The sequence below is a fragment of the Rhinopithecus roxellana genome, chromosome 4 (genome assembly GCF_007565055.1).
Source record: "Rhinopithecus roxellana isolate Shanxi Qingling chromosome 4, ASM756505v1, whole genome shotgun sequence".
Taxonomy (NCBI): domain Eukaryota; kingdom Metazoa; phylum Chordata; class Mammalia; order Primates; family Cercopithecidae; genus Rhinopithecus; species Rhinopithecus roxellana.
Window position 1 is genome coordinate 165576584 of NC_044552.1, and position 18251 is coordinate 165594834.

Consider the following 18251-nt stretch of genomic DNA (forward strand, 5'->3'; position numbering starts at 1 on the left):
CATTTATGGATTTTTCCCTAGTACTCAGCTTAAAGTAAAAAATACCAGAACCTTATGCAATGATGATTCATTGTATTTGCTTTTAGATATTTTTCCAAATCCATATTAGGCATTTCTCGAAAAAAGGCGATTGAGCAGATTTTAAAGGTCTTACGTTGAGTAATTAATTTGTCTCAATCACTATGCTAGGCAGTCTAGGGTGGGCAAAAACAAAACAAAACAACAAAGAATGAAAAGAAAGTGCTGAGGAACTGGGGAGGGAGAATTGGAGAAAGCTTCATGTGGGAGGTAACATTTAGACTGGGTCCTGAAGGATGAGTAGGAGCTTTGTGAGTTTGGTGAGAAGGGAACAAAATGAGAATGAACACAAAGTTTCTTCTCTTGGCTTTCTTTCCACCCTTCTGTGCGATTTCCTCTTTGAAGTCTTGCACGTAGTGTGCAATATGTGTGGTATCATTAATAGTAGAAAGATTGAGGTTCAGAGCCATTAACCCAATTCCTAGGTGCCATACAGCAAGAGGCAGCCTGTTGCTAAACTCACATCCGTTTATTACTAAGCCAAAATATCAAAGGACTGCCTTTTATACTTTTCCTAATCTCACTCTCTGGATCTAATAATAAAAATAAATGAAAGAAGACAAGAGAAAATTGATGTATCATTTTTGTGTTTCATCCTTCACTCAGCTTTGCATTATGAGGTGCAACTGATTGCAATCCTTCTCATAAACAATTTAGATTTTCTTTTTTATATAACTAGGACATTAATTTTGTTCACTTTTCATACTAAAGATAATAGTTTTAAACTCTAAATCCAATACTATATTTTAGCTTTTAAAGTAAGTAATTACATGTCCATCGTAAGTCATACTTATTTTCAAATTCACTGATAAGTAAAACAGGCTGGGTGTGGTGGCTCATACCTGTAATCCCAGCACTTTGGGAGGCAGAGGCGGGCAGATCACTTGAGCCCAGGAGTTTGAGACCAGCCTGGGCAACATGACAAAATCCCAACTCTATAAAAATTAGTCAGGTGTGGTGGCGTGCATCTGTAGTCCCAGCTACTTGGGAGGCTGAGGTGGGAGGATTGCTTGATCCTGGGAGGGCAAGGCTGCAGTGAGCCGAGATCGCGCCACTGCACTCCAGCCTCAGTGGCAGAATGAGACCCTGTCTCAAAAACAAAACACACAAAAAATACTTAAACCTTCCCCTTTGGAGTTCTGGTAAAAGAGATGATATTATGGCATCACACTGTGAGCCAAAAAGGTGTCTATTCAAGTAAGAATCTTGCCCCCTCTGCAGGAGCATCACTCTTACTGCAGACTCTGAAATGTGTGCTGAGTTTTGTTCTTGAGTAAAAACACCACGAAGGATGGCAGCACCCATGAGATCCCTTAATGAAAAAGCAGTTCCCAAAATAACGCAGCTTCTTGTCCCCTCAGCTGAATTCATTTAGGGTGCTGTCTTGCTTTTATTATATACTCAGACTACCACTGGAGTGAACAAGAATACTATGAATCAAGGCTCTTCTGTTTTCCAGTCATTGGCTTGAACGTGGACCATGTTTCAGCCCTTGGACAAAAATTTTCATTCGCTCAACATTTATTAGCCACCACCACCCTCACCCCACACCATGTGTGACCACTGTTACTATGTCTGGGGCCTTAGGAAGTAGTCGAGCATATGACGATTATTTTTGTAATGAGACTTTTTAAGCCAAAAAATTGATTTAAAGCCTTATTTCACATTTCACAGGAAAAATTCTGTCATAGACTTAGATCAGGCAAGGAGACATCAAATCCCTGATCCTGAAATGATGGTGATGGGACACATTCTGATCTCTAAGCTGATTCAGAGCTGAGGACTGGCAACTCCTGGGGAGCACCATGCAAATACTGGCACTCCGGCATGATGGGCATCCCTGGAGTTGGCAGTGGGGTGCCCTGCAAGTGAGTTTGGACCAGTAGGTCAGGAAAGATCCCTTAATGAGAAATGCATGACTCACGAGGATAATGGTATAATTATAAAACAGCAAGCAAAAGAAAATATTGCAATATGAATGAATATGAAGCCTGTTGCCAAATTGTCATGAGTTCAAATACTGGTTTACTTATGTGATCTTGTGCAAGTTACGTAACTCCTATAGGTCTCACTCTTGTCATCTGTAAATGGAGTTAGTAATAGTATCCAATATGTACAGGGTTATAATGAGGATAAGAGCATTTGTAAAGCAAGTGGACACTGACACATAGTAAGTATCCTATTAAGTGTTTGTTTAACAAATTATAAAACACATTTGATTGGTCATCCTGTAGATGCTTAGCAAAATTAGACATAAATCACATGGCCAAGATTTTTCCTGTCTATTCTCAAACACTGAAGTTGTTGTAATGCTATCTTACTTCAAATTAGAATAACTTTCATTATGTTTTACACATTTGCCATACTCTACAGTCCTCTAAAGAGAGAGTGAAAACAAAACTTTATATCAATTATAAAGATATATGTGTATAAAGACATACATGTCAGCTGGGCGCGGTGGCTCATGCCTGTAATCCCAGCACTTTGGGAGGCCGTGGTGGGTGGATCACAAGGTCAAGAGATCGAGACCATCCTGGCCAACATGGTGAAACCCCAACTCTACTAGAAATACAGAAATTAGCTGGGCAGAGTGGCACGTGCCTGTAGTCCCAGCTACTCTGGAGGCTGAGGCAGGAGTATCACTTGAACCCGGGAGGCGGAGGTCGCAGTGAGCTGAGATTGCACTCCAGGCTGGTGACAGAGCAAGACTCTGTCAAGAAAGAGAGAGAGAGAGAGAGAGAGAGAGAGAGAGAGAGAGAGAGAGAGAGAGAGAGAGAAAAGAAAGAAGAAAGAAGAAAGAAAGAAAAGAAAGAAAGAAAGAAAGAAAGAAAGAAAGAAAGAAAGAAAGAAAGAAAGAAAGAAAGAAAGAAAGAAAGAAAGAAATGCATTTTACTGCATTGCTTGAAGAATTAGAAAGAATTAGAAGTCTATCAGTGGAAGATTGAATAAATTGTGGCATACTCATAAAACATAATAATAGACATCATTTAAAATAAATGAATTAGCTCTCCATGAAACAAGGATGCATTTCTAAAACAAGGATAAGCATGAAGAAGCCTAGAAGAGTATTTATAGCATTTACAGTAAACCTTCACATAAAATTTAAAAACACATGAAAGAAAGTCATATGCTATTTTGAATACATGCACACATAGAAATGTGAACAAAAACAGGAGCCTAAAAGATACATAACAAAATCAAGATGATAAGGCTGGCACTGTGGCTCATGCCTGTAAATCCCAGCATTTTGGGAGGCCAAGGCGGGTGGATTCTTTGAGCCCAGGAGTTCAAGACCAGCCTGGGCAACATGGCAAAACCCCATCTCTAAAAAGAAATACAAAAATTAGCTGGGCTTGTTACTCAGGAGGCTGAAGCAGGAAGATCGCTTGAGCCCAGGAGGTCAAGGCTGCAGTGAGCCACGGTCATGCGACTGCACTCCAGTCTGGGAGGCAGAGCGAGACCCTGTTTGAAACAAGCAAACAAACAAACAACACCCCCACAAACAAAAACAACAACAAAAAAGCAATATCAAGACAATGATTTGAGGAAGGAGAAATGGAAATAAAATCTGGCAGGGACAGAGAGGGGTCTTTGATTTCATCTGTAAAATTTTCTTTCTCAAAAAATAAAAATATGAGAAAAACACAGCAAGCTGTTAACATTTATTAAATCAGGGAGGAGGATATGTTATTCTCTAATCTTTTTATTTATATTTGGACATATTGATAATAAAAATAGTAAATAGAATGCATTTAATTGCCAAACCATAATTCTAAAGTTTCCACCCGTGGATTTTATGACTTCTCCCAGTTAATTTTTTAAAAAAGCATTAGCATATTACCAGCTGTACTGGTGTTTCTTATAGAAGGCCCTGTTTCATGAGGTTTGGGTAGTGCTGGCACAGGGACTCTAAGGAATGTATTTTCATTATTCTAGAAATAGTTTTAATGGTCTATTGTAGAACAGTGTTAATGGGAGTCATGTAGATAAATCCCCAAGCAGGCTTTTCAGCGGTTGCATTTTTTGCTCAGCCAAAAATAAAAAAGCCTTCCTCTTGCCCTCCTGAATAATTCTGCTAAGCAAGCATGTTGTCTATTTTCAGGTACTTCAAATGAAACAATATGGAAGCATTTATTTAGGGTGTTTTGCATTGCCAACTTCAGCAGAATGGCAAGGCAACTAATCATTCCTTTGAATCTATGTAATGAATAACACTTTGCATATGTTATTGATTGATGGAACAAAAAGCACCATAGCCCATTTCTTCAGTGCTATGTATTGAGATGTGGCTGGTGTGCTCTGAGTCTGGCAATTCTGTGTTCACTGTGTAAATTAACTGGGACAAGGGTCTGTGACCCTTTATTTATTATTTTTAGAATTGCAGTGTGGAGGTTAAATACGCCATTGACCTTTTTATATCCAAGGTGCAGTGTATTATGTGTAAAATGTTCACCAAATTAATTTTGTCAGATGTTGTCTACATTCTAACTGGAAAACAATTCTCATAGGCTGAAACATGAATATTTCTAATAGATATATTTTCAATGCCTCAATTGCAATGGCATTTAACATTGCTGAGATTATTAAACATGAAATTTATTTATGCAGTTGTATTATTTATTGACTGCCTGTCATGCACTGTTGGATCTGGGAATAAAGTGATGACCAAGACAATTCTGCTGTCTCCAAATTGTTAATAATCTAATGTGTAACACAGTCAAGAAAGTAGGTAATTATAAGACAGGAGGATAAGCACCAGGTATAAATAAAGGGTGTTAGCCGGGCATGGTGGCTTACGCCTGTAATCCCAGCAATTTGGGAGGTCGAGGCAGGTGGATCACAAGGTCAGGAGATTGAGACCAGCCTGACAAACATGGAGAAACCCCATCTCTACTAAAAATACAAAATTAACTGGGTGTGGTGGTGCATGCCTGTAATCCCGGCTACTCGGGAGACTGTGAGGCAGGAGAATTGTTTGAACCTGGGAGGTGGAGGTTGCAGTGAGCCGAGATCACGCCATTGCACTCCAGCCTGGGTGACAAGAGCAAAATTGCATCTCACAAAAAAAAAAAAAAGGGGGGGTGGGGTGTGTTAAGGGAGCACACAGCAGGAAAATCTAGCCCAGTCTAGGGTGATAAGAGTATCAAGGAAGGCTTCCTGATAGAACTGTGTATGCTGAGACTTCATTTGGAGACTGAAGGAAGAATAGTCCAAGCAGAGGAAACAGCATATGGAAAGGCCCAGAGACAAGAGAAAGCGTACTTTGGGCCAAATGTTCAGGTCATTTCTTTGGTATGAAGAGTCTTCACCACTCTGTGGTGGTATCTCTTTGGGATTCTTAGCTCAAGTCACCCTGAGAATGGCCATTGAACATTAATCATCTGAAAGTCCTAGTTTTGATCCTCAGCACAATGCGCAGGCCCCCACCCAGGACCAATTAAATCAGAATCTCTAGGGGCTGGTCCCAGGCATTAGGGCTTTTTTGAGTTTTTTGTTTTGTTTTGTTTTGTTTTGTTTTGTTTTGTTTTGTTTTGTTTTTGAGACAGAGTTTCACTCTGTTGCCAGACTGGAGTGCAGTGGTGTGATCTCGGATCACTGCAGCCTCCGCCTCCTGGGTTCCAGTGATTCTCCTGCCTCAACCTCCCGAGTAGCTGGGACTACAGGCGTGCACCACCACGCCCAGCTAAATTTTGTATTTTTAATAGAGACAGGATTTCACCATGTTGTCCAGGTTGATCTCGATCTCTTGACCTCGTGATCTGCCTGTCTCGGCCTTCCAAAGTGCTGGGATTATAGGCATGAGCCACCGCACCCAGCCAGGACTTTCTAAAGGCTCTCCAGATGATGTGAATATAGAGTCAGGTTGAGAATCACCAACTGACAAGACAAATCCTGACAGATGTGTTGATTGTCAAACATGTAAGGCAAGTCAGAGAGGCAGAAGAGCTGTTCAACGACTGCCAAAATGATCTGGCGGTGAAGAGCTGACCTTGGGGATCACATCTACCAGCCTTCTCATGTGCAAAACCATGAAAAGAGTGACTCATATTCTAGCACTGGCTCTTGACATATTCAGACAGTATTTCACAGGGTTTTTTTTTTTTTTTTTTTTTTTGAATTCATTAATTCATTCACTCCAAAACACTTAGCTAACCCTTGCTATATGTCAGTATGCTAGATGCTATGGATAAGTATATGAGTAAGACATTAACTCCACCTTTGGATAAAAGCACACAGTCTAGTGAAGAGTCAGTAATCACAATCCTATGAAAGGATAAATCAGAGATGGATGTGCATTGCCCAGTTGGGGAAAGGGGTTAGCCAAAAGACCAGAGAAGGGCTACATTTTGAAAAATGAATAGGAGTTTGCAAGATGGAGTGCCGTTCCCTGAGACGGAAAGACTTTGTGCATGCTTGAAGGTTTGAAGGCTATGAGAAGTGTGGCTTGAAAAAGTAGGCTGGAAAGCTGATTTGACCACCAAAGGTCAAGAGACCCTTCTCTCCTATTGCCAACTGGCCACAACTCACGCTTTGGCAGTCTGTATGTAACTGAAAGCTTTGTGCTCACATGTCTCCGTAGGGTTGGAAAGACCACATCATGTCATGGTCATTGGAATACAGCTAAGAGCAGAAATCAGTAGCTCAAGGTTCTGAGAGTGGTCCAAATACAGCTGAGGATCCAGTGTTCTGCTGAGGCTTTGAGGACCAGCTGAAGTACGTCTCTAGTACTAAAGATGTGTGTCACTGTTTAGGCAGCCTCTAAGATGGCCTGCAAGGATCTCTGCCTCCTGGTATTCACTTCCTTATGAAATTCTCTCCCCTTGAATGTGGGCTGGACTTATTGACCCTTTACTAAAGAATAGAGTAGAATAGAAGTGTCACTTTTGAGGACAGCTTATAAAAAACTGATCTTCTGTCTTTGGTTTTCTCTCTCTCTCTCTCTCCCTCATTGTTCATCCTGGGATAAACCAAATACCATGTTTTGAGGCAGTACTGTGCAAAGATCCTTGGGGTAAGGGGCCAACACCCACCAACAACCATGTGAGTGAGCTTGGAAGCGGGTCCCTTCCCAGTCATTCCTTCAGATCACACTGCATTCCTGGTTGACAACTGGCTGCAACTTACTGGGAGACCTTGAGCTGGAGACACTCATTTAAGCTCTAACCTGGTTCTTGACCCACAAAAACTGAGAGATAATCAGTATTTCTTGTTTTAAACATTTCTGTCTCTGGATACCTTGTTACACAGTCATAAATATGGTATATAGTCACCATTCACTAAGTTTCTGTATATCTACATCCTCTATGAAGACCCCACAGGTTGGCTACAGAGAGTTATTATTGTTCCTGATCCTGATTGCCCTGCCTTGAAAAATAAGGTTTATCTCAGGCCTGAAATATATGTCAAAATAAGAATGAAGAACTAAGAGATTCAGCTGTTCTGATACTACCAGTTTAAAATGCAAGATGGTGAAGATTATAGTTGTTGGCAGTATTAAAAGTGTTTTCAAATGGCACTCCTTTTCATCTGAGAGTGATGACCCAACTTCCTCTCTCTTCCCATCATCCACAAACCACCAGAGTGCATGCAACATTCAAAGTTGATCAGGAACTCAGGATAGCATCTCAGAGTCTTACTACAGAACTGCTGCCAAGCACAAGCCTTTTTCTATTTGGTTCTTTTCATTTTTATCTATTTCAGTCACAATCCTGAAATTTAGGATGATCTGGAATGTGTGTGTTTATGCAGCCTTTCTGGTACACCTTTCCTTTTATTTTCATATGATGTAAATATTTTATCCTTCATTTATTCACACACAAAATATGTTTTGCATGGTAAGCTAATAACCTGCCCAGTCTTACTCTGGCATAGAAACTAACTTGAAAAGCCAAATCTACAATAAAGATAATTTGCTAAGTAAAAACATGTGGGTATCTGATACCTTGATTTATTTGTTTAAATATTTGGTAAACTTAAGGTTAAAAATATGTAATGTTGCAACATATTAGAATTCTTCTAAATATACAATTTAGTCTGTTTCAGGAACCTAACCCATTTCTTCTTAACTTTGTAACACAGGAGAAGAAAACCTCCTGGCAATTTTACGACGAAGATGGTGGAAGTACATGATTTTGGGACTCATAGACCTGGAAGCAAATTACCTGGTGGTCAAGGCTTACCAATACACAACGCTGACCAGCATCCAGGTACCAATGGTTCTTCTTCCCTTTTCAGCTTCCTCTGTCCACATGTAGTTTACTTTCAGTTTAGTCCTTGAGAATCTGTATACTATAAGTTACTATCTCTATACTATACTAAGTATACAGACTGTACTACACAGATTCTGTATACTATAAGTCTGTAAGTTTTGCAACAAGAGGGAAACTGGTTGTATAAAAATTAACTTGAACTTTATTTATATGTCTTATAATTTTTTAAATTTAAGTGTAATTGGACATCTTTTATCTCTGTTTCAAATATATTACAATTACTATTGACAACATAAAAAAATTTGTGGCTTTGAATGCTGTCAACTAATCTTATGTTAGCAGGAGAATTATTAATAAATATAAAAACAAATCAATTTTAATCACAACTTATAACTTTTTAGAATGTTAATAGACTTTGATTAAATAATCAAACCGCTTAATAATCTTTTCTTTTAGCTTTTATAATGTGTAAAATTTGCAACCTGAAGGGACAGGATTTTTCCTAAAGGGACAAGAATTCAATGCTTAAAATGTGTTATGCCTGAAGATAGCTACTGTGTTCCTCTCTCCCTTCTTCCCTCTCCTTCTCTTTCTCACACACATGAGCACACACACACACACACCCAATTGCAAGTTTACCTTTGCTTTTCACAATTTTTGACAGACATATATATTCCTCATTGCACTGTAAATTTTGATAAACTTAACTATTTTTGTTTCATCTTCACTTCTTTTTATATGGCAATATTATTAATTCCTATACCATTGCAAAGCTCTAGGATAAAACACAAAACAAAACATTGTTCTCATACTAGATTTAGTTTAGCTTTGATACTTCCTGCCATCTTGTCTATTTGCTTATGAACAGCAATAACAAAAATGGAGAAACAAATAAGCAGCAAAGCACTTGAAAAAATTTAGATGAAATACAGTGGGTGGGAAACTATCTAAACCCGACTTAGTTTTCCTGCCATCTGATTTTCATATGAACTTCAAAGATAGCTTGAAATGAAAGTAATTAATGGTAGCATTTTTCCAGGACCACTTCCATTTGCACGTTGTGTTCCAAGAGCTTTTGTGCGATCAGATACCTAGTAAGGTGCATATTTAGAAAATAGATAACTGATAAGGGAGACCTGAGCCTGTCTGGCCACTTTAATCCTTAGCATCCTGTGACTTTTAGACTGATGTTGGAAGAGATACAAGGCAGTAGCAAGATGCCCCATGAGACTCTAGAAGGAGTGCATTCTCGGCACTTGCCTTTTAAAAACATTTCCTTGTATGAAATCCTTTCTCTCCCTTTTAGAACTTTCTCTCCTCCAACTTTCAGAGCCCTGCTCTCCCTAAAGTCGGCCTTCTTGTTTCTTTTTCATCTTTTCCAAGATGAAAAGGAGACTCAAAATGCCCCCATGCACAATATATTACATTTCTTTTTGTTAAAAAATATATTTGGGGATACTCATACTCTCTATTCTCTATACATTGTCAATGCTGTTAGGACATTTTTAAGGATCTTAAAAGCAAGGACGATGACTTTTTAAAATTAATTTATAAATCTACCTGGTATGGCATCATGCATAAATTAGCATTTAGACATAAACACACCAATTATAAATATGATTAAGCCATCACCTAGGACTTCCCCAATTACAGTTTCTTTATTTTGCGTAAGACCTCATGAATTCTAAGAAAACACACACACACACACACACACACACACACAATGGTTGCAAATTCCAGAGGGAGAATAATTCAGTGCACAACTTTTTTTTTTTCCTTTGTCTCACTTTTATACCCAGGCTGGAGTGCAGTGGCAGAAACATGCCTCACTGCTGCCTCAACTTCCTGGGCTCAAGCGATCCTCTGGCCTCAGCAACAAGTTGCTGGGACTACAGGCACACACCAACATACCTGGCTAATTTTTGTAGTTTTTCTAGAGATAGGATTTCCCCATGTTGCCCAGGTTGGTCTCGAACTCCTGAGCTCAAGAGATCCACCCACCTCAGCCTTCCAAAGTGCTGGGATTACAGGCATGAGCCATGCGCCCAGCCTGTATGTCTTCTTTAACAGCGATAGTTATAATGTCCTTCGTATTCACCTCTCCATACAATAAAGCTTTAAAATGGAAAAACCTTTTAGATACGTCATAGTTGCACCAGTAATTTGGTATGCTGTGTACAAATGAAATGAGTTTCATAAAATTGGCAAATTTACCACTAATTTAATTTTGAAATCTTATTATATATTTTTATGATAAATACTAATACACTGGAAAAAATTATGGAAATAAAAATTATTGGCAGTTTATGTATATCAACATTCATTATTCAGTGCAATCTGAAGTTGTCACTAGAAAAAAACATTGCTTCTTTCTTTCCACCTCCCCTCTCCCTTTCTCATCTTAGAAATGGTATAAGAATATTTCCCACTATGGATGTCCCATAAAGACCTAGGTTTCTCTCTCTGAAACACACACATACGATTTGCTACATTTTTTATATTAATACCCTGCTCAAGGTGTCTCTATTACTTGGAATATCCTTTCTGCCTCCATCCCCTACCCATTGAAGTCCTATTTATTTCAAGGTCCTCTGTTCCTTAGGATGCTTTCAAATTATAAATAAGGGAAAGCCCAGCGGAAACTGTCTTTTGAAATAAAGAAATTTAAGCTGGGCATACAGTTGTGCACCTCTGTAGTCCCAGCTGCCCAGTTACTGGGGAGGTTGAGGCCAGAGGATTGCTTGAGGCCAGGAATTCAAGGCTGTCCTGGGCCATATAGTAAGATCCCATCTCTTAAATAATAGTAATAATAATAATAATATTATAATAATAAAGGGAATTTATTGATTCTCATAACTGGAACATCTAGAAAAAGGATGATCTTCAGGATAGTTGGCCAAATAATATCATCAGGGGCTCATTTTTGTTTTTCGTTTTTCCCATGTTTCCCCTCTACTATCCTTTCTGCTAGATTTATATTAAAGCAGGCTCCTCTCATGGTCATGAGATGGGTTTGAGCACAAATTGGGGGCACATGTCCTTCTTCCTTCATGTCCAATGACAGACAGAAAAGATGCTTGCCCACAACCATTGAATAAAAGTCTGACACTATATTCTGATTAGGCCACACTAATGGCCAAGGGGAATGCTATTAGTTAATTGGCTTAGACCTGGAGTATCTGAATCAATAGAGGATGAGATTTCTCTCACTGGTTTAGCTGAATGTTTCTCAACAGAAGTGCTCCTGGCATTTTGAGTGAACAGTACCCACTGATAGAGGCAGGGTGGGATCAATGCCATCCAGTCACATATCTGTCACCCATTAAGGGAGAGGTGAGACAGATGGATGCAGGAGGAAGAACCACAATGTCTCTACATCCAGTGTAGCTCCCACCTCCCATCAGCAAACCCCACAATCAGAATAAGTCTCTCTCTCTTTTGTCTTCCGAGGTGTTTTGCTTTTTAGCTCTATTTGCAGTGTTTTACCTGAGAAGGATGTTTGCATATTCCCATCTACTCCACCAAACCGTGAGCTCTTTCATAGCAAGGATAATTTCTTGTTCACCTTTGAATCTCTAGTACCTAGAGGAAACCCCAGCACATACTAGATACTCAATAAATGTTTAAAGAAGTTAATTGTATACATTGATTTCCAGTATTTTGGAGCACAGGAACTCCCAATGGCCCTTTATCTAAATTTAGAGGCCCCCAGAATGTTCATAGAGGTAGGGTGCGGAAAGGGAGGGAGGAATGTTGTCTTCACACCAAAACTGGACCCATTAGCCCACAGTCAAGATGTATTAAAGGACCTAAGGGGGAAATGAGGAGTGACTTTCCTGTTTGGAACCATAGTTGGTGTTTGTTTGTTTTCTGTTTTCTGTTGAGCATTGAAAAAATTACAACAAATTGTTTAAGTTCAGTGAGTTTTTTTTTTTTTTTTTTAAGTTTTTTCAAGTGTGTTTTGCCTGTGAACAGTGACAATTTATTCTTAATAGCTGGTCCCCTGATCCTCAGGTATTTAGTTCAAACCTATGTTCTACACCTGACACTAGATCCATCCTGCCATCTTTCTCAAGTTAGCCATTTGACACCCTATTTAATGCTGCATTCTATGAAAAGGTTTATTTTAATTCTGTAGTAAGAAAAATTATTTCAGTGAAATGTCAATTAGTCTTCGCTGTAATTTACTGAGCAAAAAACAGGGAAGTAAAAAGGCAAGTTGAATCTAACAGTTCTAGAACCGTTTTGCCACCTATAACAAATAAATCTATTAAATAATAAGTGATCAGAACAGAAGGCGTTTCCTCTGTGAGCCATGTTTATAGTGCTGTTTAGTCAGTTCCACCAATCTTTTATTCACTACAGATTGGTGGAACTGACAAGTACCTAAAACAATTTTCCCTTGTTTCTATAAATATTAATTGAACACATAATATGTGTTTTACTTATATTAATCAATAAAGAAGACATGTTTATTTAGCATCTGAGAAATGCACTAGTTACTGCAGGTGATATAAAGAGAAGTGAATCAGCCTTGTCCTGCTGGAGGTTATGAACTTCTAAAGGGGATAAGAGGCACAGCTTAATAATAGTAACACCAAGTGTGGCAAGAGAGCAGACACTTAAGTGCCATGATTTTCAAGGGAGGCAGAGATGATAGTTGTATGAAAAGTCAAGAAAGTGTCCATTCAGATGGGTCTATGAGATTGGATCAAATGTGGAGAGGATAAAATGTGGGTATAACTTTGCATATGAAACACACCTCATAACAGAAGTCTGGGGGCCTAAAACTCAAGGAATATGATTGGAGAACAATTATTTTCATCTGATTAATACAGTCACTTCAAAAGTAATTACTGAATACTTCGTGTTCAAGACACTGTATTAGGTGGTGAATACACTTGTACGCAAAAATAAATACTGTACATATTCTCACAGAGCTTCCAGTCAAGTGGGAAAGGCAGCTTTTAATCAAATAACCCATCGAATGAAGACATAATCAAGAATAAACATTCTGAAGGAAATCAACACAGTTCTCTGGGAATGTTTGTCAAAGCAATCTAATCCAAACTGGAAGATTGGGGAAGATCTTCCTGAAGAACTGATGGTGGGACTGAGTAGATTAGTTGGAAGGGAAAGAGATCCAGGCTAAGCAGACAGCGCGCTCAAGCCCCTGTGTTGGGATGGACCATGGCAAGGATGAGGTTCCAAGCAGGGTCACGTGTCTGGGCAAGGACACCAAAGAGAAGAGTGACACAAGATGGTGAGACAAAGAGGCAGGGGTCAGCCCCCACAGATCTGGGTGGCCAGGCCAAGTGTTTGGGTCTTTAGGCTAGTACCACCAGAAGCCACTGCAAAATTTTTAATCTGCAAGGTAATGTGACAGATTTGAGTTTCAAAGACGATTGTGGCTGGTGTGTAAACAGATTGAAGCAATAGGTACTCAAAAAGGAATAGAGGAAGCGAGAGCCAAGAGTTAAGCTGGGCCGTATTGTAGAAGGTCTTCGATGCCAGGATGACTTAATGTTGTAGGTAAAAGAAAACCTGTATTTTTCTTAGGAAACAAATGATAGGATGTGACCCAAGCACATTTGTTTTAACAAGAGAGATTTCATTAATAACTGGCAGAGCACCAAATGCTCTTGTTCTCAGATTCTCTCGAAAACAGAGATGTAAACAAAAAGGCATAAAGAGTCACTCCCTGCTCTATCCCCTTGCCCTTTCAGTTTCTGCACAAATGTCACAAACAATGGATACATGAAGCTTGAGAGGAAAATATATGTATATATTTTCCTTTTATAATATATAAATATATATAGCTACAATTTCCTGTGAATCTATAATCACTGAAAAAATATTGTTGCAATTTCCTATAAATCTGTAATCACTGTAAAAATATAAGATCCTTTGAACTCTTCACACAACTTTCCCCAATGGTGACATTTTCTGTTACTTAGAATAATGACAGATCCAGGATATTGACTGTAGAACTATTTCACTTGTCATACATTTTTACCTTCACGCGTGCGTGTGTGTGTGTGTGTGTGTGTGTAGTTCTATGCACTTTGGTCCCATGTATAGGTTCATGTAACCGCCACTACAATCAGGTACAGAATTGTCCCATCACCACAAAGGAAATCCCTTGGAGCTACCCCTATGAAGCCCATCACTCTCATCTCTGTCACTGGCAACCACTAATCTGTTCTTTATCTATACAATTCTGTCAGCTAGAGAATGCTATATAAAAACTGAAATATACAGTATTTAACCTTTTGAGATCGGCTCTTTTCACTAAGCATAGTGTCCTTAAATCCCTCTAAATTGTTTCATGTATCAATAGTTTGTTCTTTTTTATTGTTGAGTAGTGTCCCATGGTATGAATAAACCAGAATTTGTTTAACCATTTACCTGTTGAAAGACATTTGTGTTGTGTCCACCTTTAGGCTTTTATAAATAAAGTTGCTGTGAACATTCATGTGCAGGTTTTTGTGTCAATAAAGTATTCATTTCTCCTGGATAAATGCACAAAAGTGCAATAGCTGAGTCATATGGTAAGTGCATATTTACTTTTAGAAGCTGTCAAGCTAATTCCTATAGCAGCTGTACCATTTTACATTCCCACCAGCAATGTATGAGACATCTATTGGTTCTCCATCCTCACTAGCATTTGGTGTTACCATTATTTTTTTATTTCTGACAACTTAAAAGCCATGTAGTAATATTTCACTGTGGTTTTAATTTGTATTTGCAGAATAGCTAGTTATGTTGAGTATCTTTTGGGAAAAATATTTCTAACTTTTGCTTTATAATCTGAAGCTAAAAAAAGTTAACATTGACAAAAATGATAACATTTATGCAGGAAAAAGATGATGAAAGATATTGAAGTGAAGAAACCTAGCTATTTTCCTTATTAGAAAGTAAAAAGAGAGATGGTATCATTATCATGTTGGATTTATAAGGATTTTATTCTAAAGATGCATTTGTAGGCTTGTGTATCTTGACTTGTGGAGAATGAATAGATTGTGCTGTGACTTTGAGAGAGATTAGCAATGACATTTGGATATATTTTCAAAGCTATGCTATTTTTATAACTGTGCTATATGAACCATTACAGTAGAAATACTAGCTGTATGACTTCTTATCCAAAGATTATTCATCTTTTTTCAGGCATACAGACTCAAATGCAAACAGATTAAACCAGTGTTTCTGTGAAATAAGAAGAAAGTGTATCTCTTCAAACATGATAGTTTGGTAATTAAAATTCACTCATGTTGGGAACAATTTTCTGTACCCTTGCTAACCATGCTGAGGGGTCTGAACCTCTGACACCTTATCCCCTCCTTCACACAGTGCATATTTCACAGCTCTTCAGATTCTTTAAGCAGTTTCCATCAAGAGTGAAGGACAAGGAGGTAATCCTTCCAACACTGATTATTTTCTTTTCTGCACCACTCCTCTGATATGGGCATGTTAGTAGAGATTAATACAAAACAAATGCCAGTCTCCTTAATGTGTAGTGTGATATCCAACCTTGAGACTAATTCCACAGGGCGTATAAAACATACGCATGCAACAGTTAGTCTCATCACTTTATGTAACTCTCAGGCCTTTCTGGGTTCACTCTTTCTGAATTTCCGTAGGTTAAATTGTATCAAATACAGAGAAAGGCCAAGTTGGTTGTACTTTATCATATGTCTAGAATCTCAAGTTTAAGCCATATGAGTAGATTTGGCATATATATTACTTTATTGATTAAGAAATGCCCTAGACCAGGCACGGTGGCACATGCCTGCAATCCCAGCACTTTGGGAGGCTCAGACAGGAGGATTGCTTGAGCCCAAGAGTTTGGGGAAAGCCTGGGCAACATAGCAGGACCCCAACTCTACAAAAAAATTGCCTCAGCTAAATGCTAGGGACACAACCCTTGATCAGACCTGAGCCCTGCTATGGGGCAACAGACAGCTATAGTAACACTTAGAATACAGTACAGTAAGTGTGATGATAAACGTCTGCAGTCAGCTCCATGGAGGCACAGGAGAAATACCTCCCACCCTCAGGTTTCACGTAAGTGTGGTCCCATAGTCAAGAAGTATGACAGATGAGAGAAAGTCACTAAGCAGACTTCTAAAGTTTGTAGCCAACTTAAATGTTGACCTCTGTGGATGAGCCAGAGAGAAAGCTTGCCTATTTACATTAGAAACGGGTCCCAGGAGCTAGGGTTTATGACTATAAGCTCAGCTCTTAAGGCTATATTTTCCTCTTTCTCCTTGCTGTTTTTACCTGTCCCTGATGCAGGACTGTGGAAGTTTAATGACTATTCAAACGATATTCTTAAAGTACATTAAAAGGCAAAGCTTTTAAAACCAGACAAGTTCTTGCCCCCAAAGGAAACATGATATTCCAAATCTCTTTCAGATTTCTTAGATCCAGACTTCCTATTGCCATGACTGTGAAAATAACTTAAATATGTAGCAGTTCAAATCTAGCTATTTGGTTGGGTGCTGCACAGTTTCTGTCAGACTTTTGTCCTGATATGGGACATAAACACCTGCATATCATCAGAGGAACACAGTAGAGCTATTGTCAATCTCTCTTTAGTTCCATTACTATGCCCATTCCTGCACCATCGTGAAATGCATTCTCCACGACTGCCTACCACAAAAGGTGATGTAGGACAGGTGAGCCCCAAAGTGGGGCTTAGCCCACAGGGTTCTTGGCTTTGCCCAGGAAAGAATTCAAGGGCAAGCCAGAGGTAGAAGAAAATGGCTTTATTGAAGCAGCAGGGTTACAGCTCTGGCAGTGTTACAGCTCTCTGACTGTTCCTGTAGAGTGGAGCTACCCCATAGGCAGAGATCAGAAGCTTACGGGAGTCATATTGATACTCATTTTAAATTACATGCAGATTAAGGGGTGATTTATGCAGAAATTTCTAGGGAAGGGGTAGTAACTTTGGCAAAGCCATCAGAAAGCAAGGGACGTATCTCTCTCCCTTTCCTTCAACTACATTCTGTAACAGCCATGTTTGCAAGATTAGAAGACATTGTATTTGATCCTGTCTGAACTCTTTATTCATTTCTTCATCTTCAGTTTCCTTATAGGAACTGTCACTTTCTACTTTATATGACAATTGTTTATTTATATATTTTCTCTTTCAAGTTTGTAAAAATCCTTGAAAGTGGGACCTGTGTACTTGGAACTTAATAAGCACTGAATCAATTCCTAATGTTTGAATAAATGCAGAAACAATTCATCTTTGTTTCCTTCACAGTATCATGTATGTGATAGATGCTAAAAATATATCAAACATTTGAAAACAAGTCAATGAATGAAAGGATGAATTTCTAAAGGCCAGTTATTGGGCAAGGCAACACAAGTGACTTCTAGTAGTTTTATCACCAGTAAGTGCATTTATTGACACAGGACACAGGTATGGAACACGAAACACCTTTTCAGTATTCTGCTATGGTCTGGAAGTGTAAAGATGACTAAAAAAAGATCCCTTCTCTGAAGAAGCTTTAAGTATTATAGGCATAGAATGGATGCAGATTCATTCATGCTACACTTGGATGTTCAAAAAACTGTACTTTCTTTATATTCTATAATAATATAGATCTAATCTTTGTGAACCGTCCTCCAAACACCCTCCAGCTGGCTAAGTAGCAGTAGGTGGAGAGAAAAGACTGACTAAATGTAAAACTTGCCAATCCTTTCCAGTTTAAAAACTCTCTTTGGATAATTCGGTTGCTTTTGGACAAATGCTCAGCCTCTCAGACATCACAACCCCCACACTCATTTCTGAGATGGTCTGTGGATTTCTAGGAGGTTTGTGTGACCTTGTGGCCTGATGTTGGTCCTGTGCCTAATGTCCCTAGGGGCAGCTGGCTAGTAGTTGGATGTGCACCTGCTGTGCTGGACACAGAGCTGCTGTATGGCGTTCTGCTGGCCTCTGCTGCTCTCTCCTCC

At 39.0% G+C, this 18251-nt stretch overlaps 1 protein-coding gene across 1 annotated transcript in view; it reads left to right on the top strand.

Moving 5' to 3' along the window:
* The window catches only part of SLC35F1 (solute carrier family 35 member F1), a 400690-nt gene that overhangs the window by 314570 nt on the left and 67869 nt on the right, over positions 1-18251 (top strand). The window contains exon 3 of the mRNA XM_010353243.2: positions 8158-8285. Coding sequence (XP_010351545.1) covers positions 8158-8285 — 128 coding nt within the window. The remainder of the gene's footprint in view (positions 1-8157; positions 8286-18251) is intronic.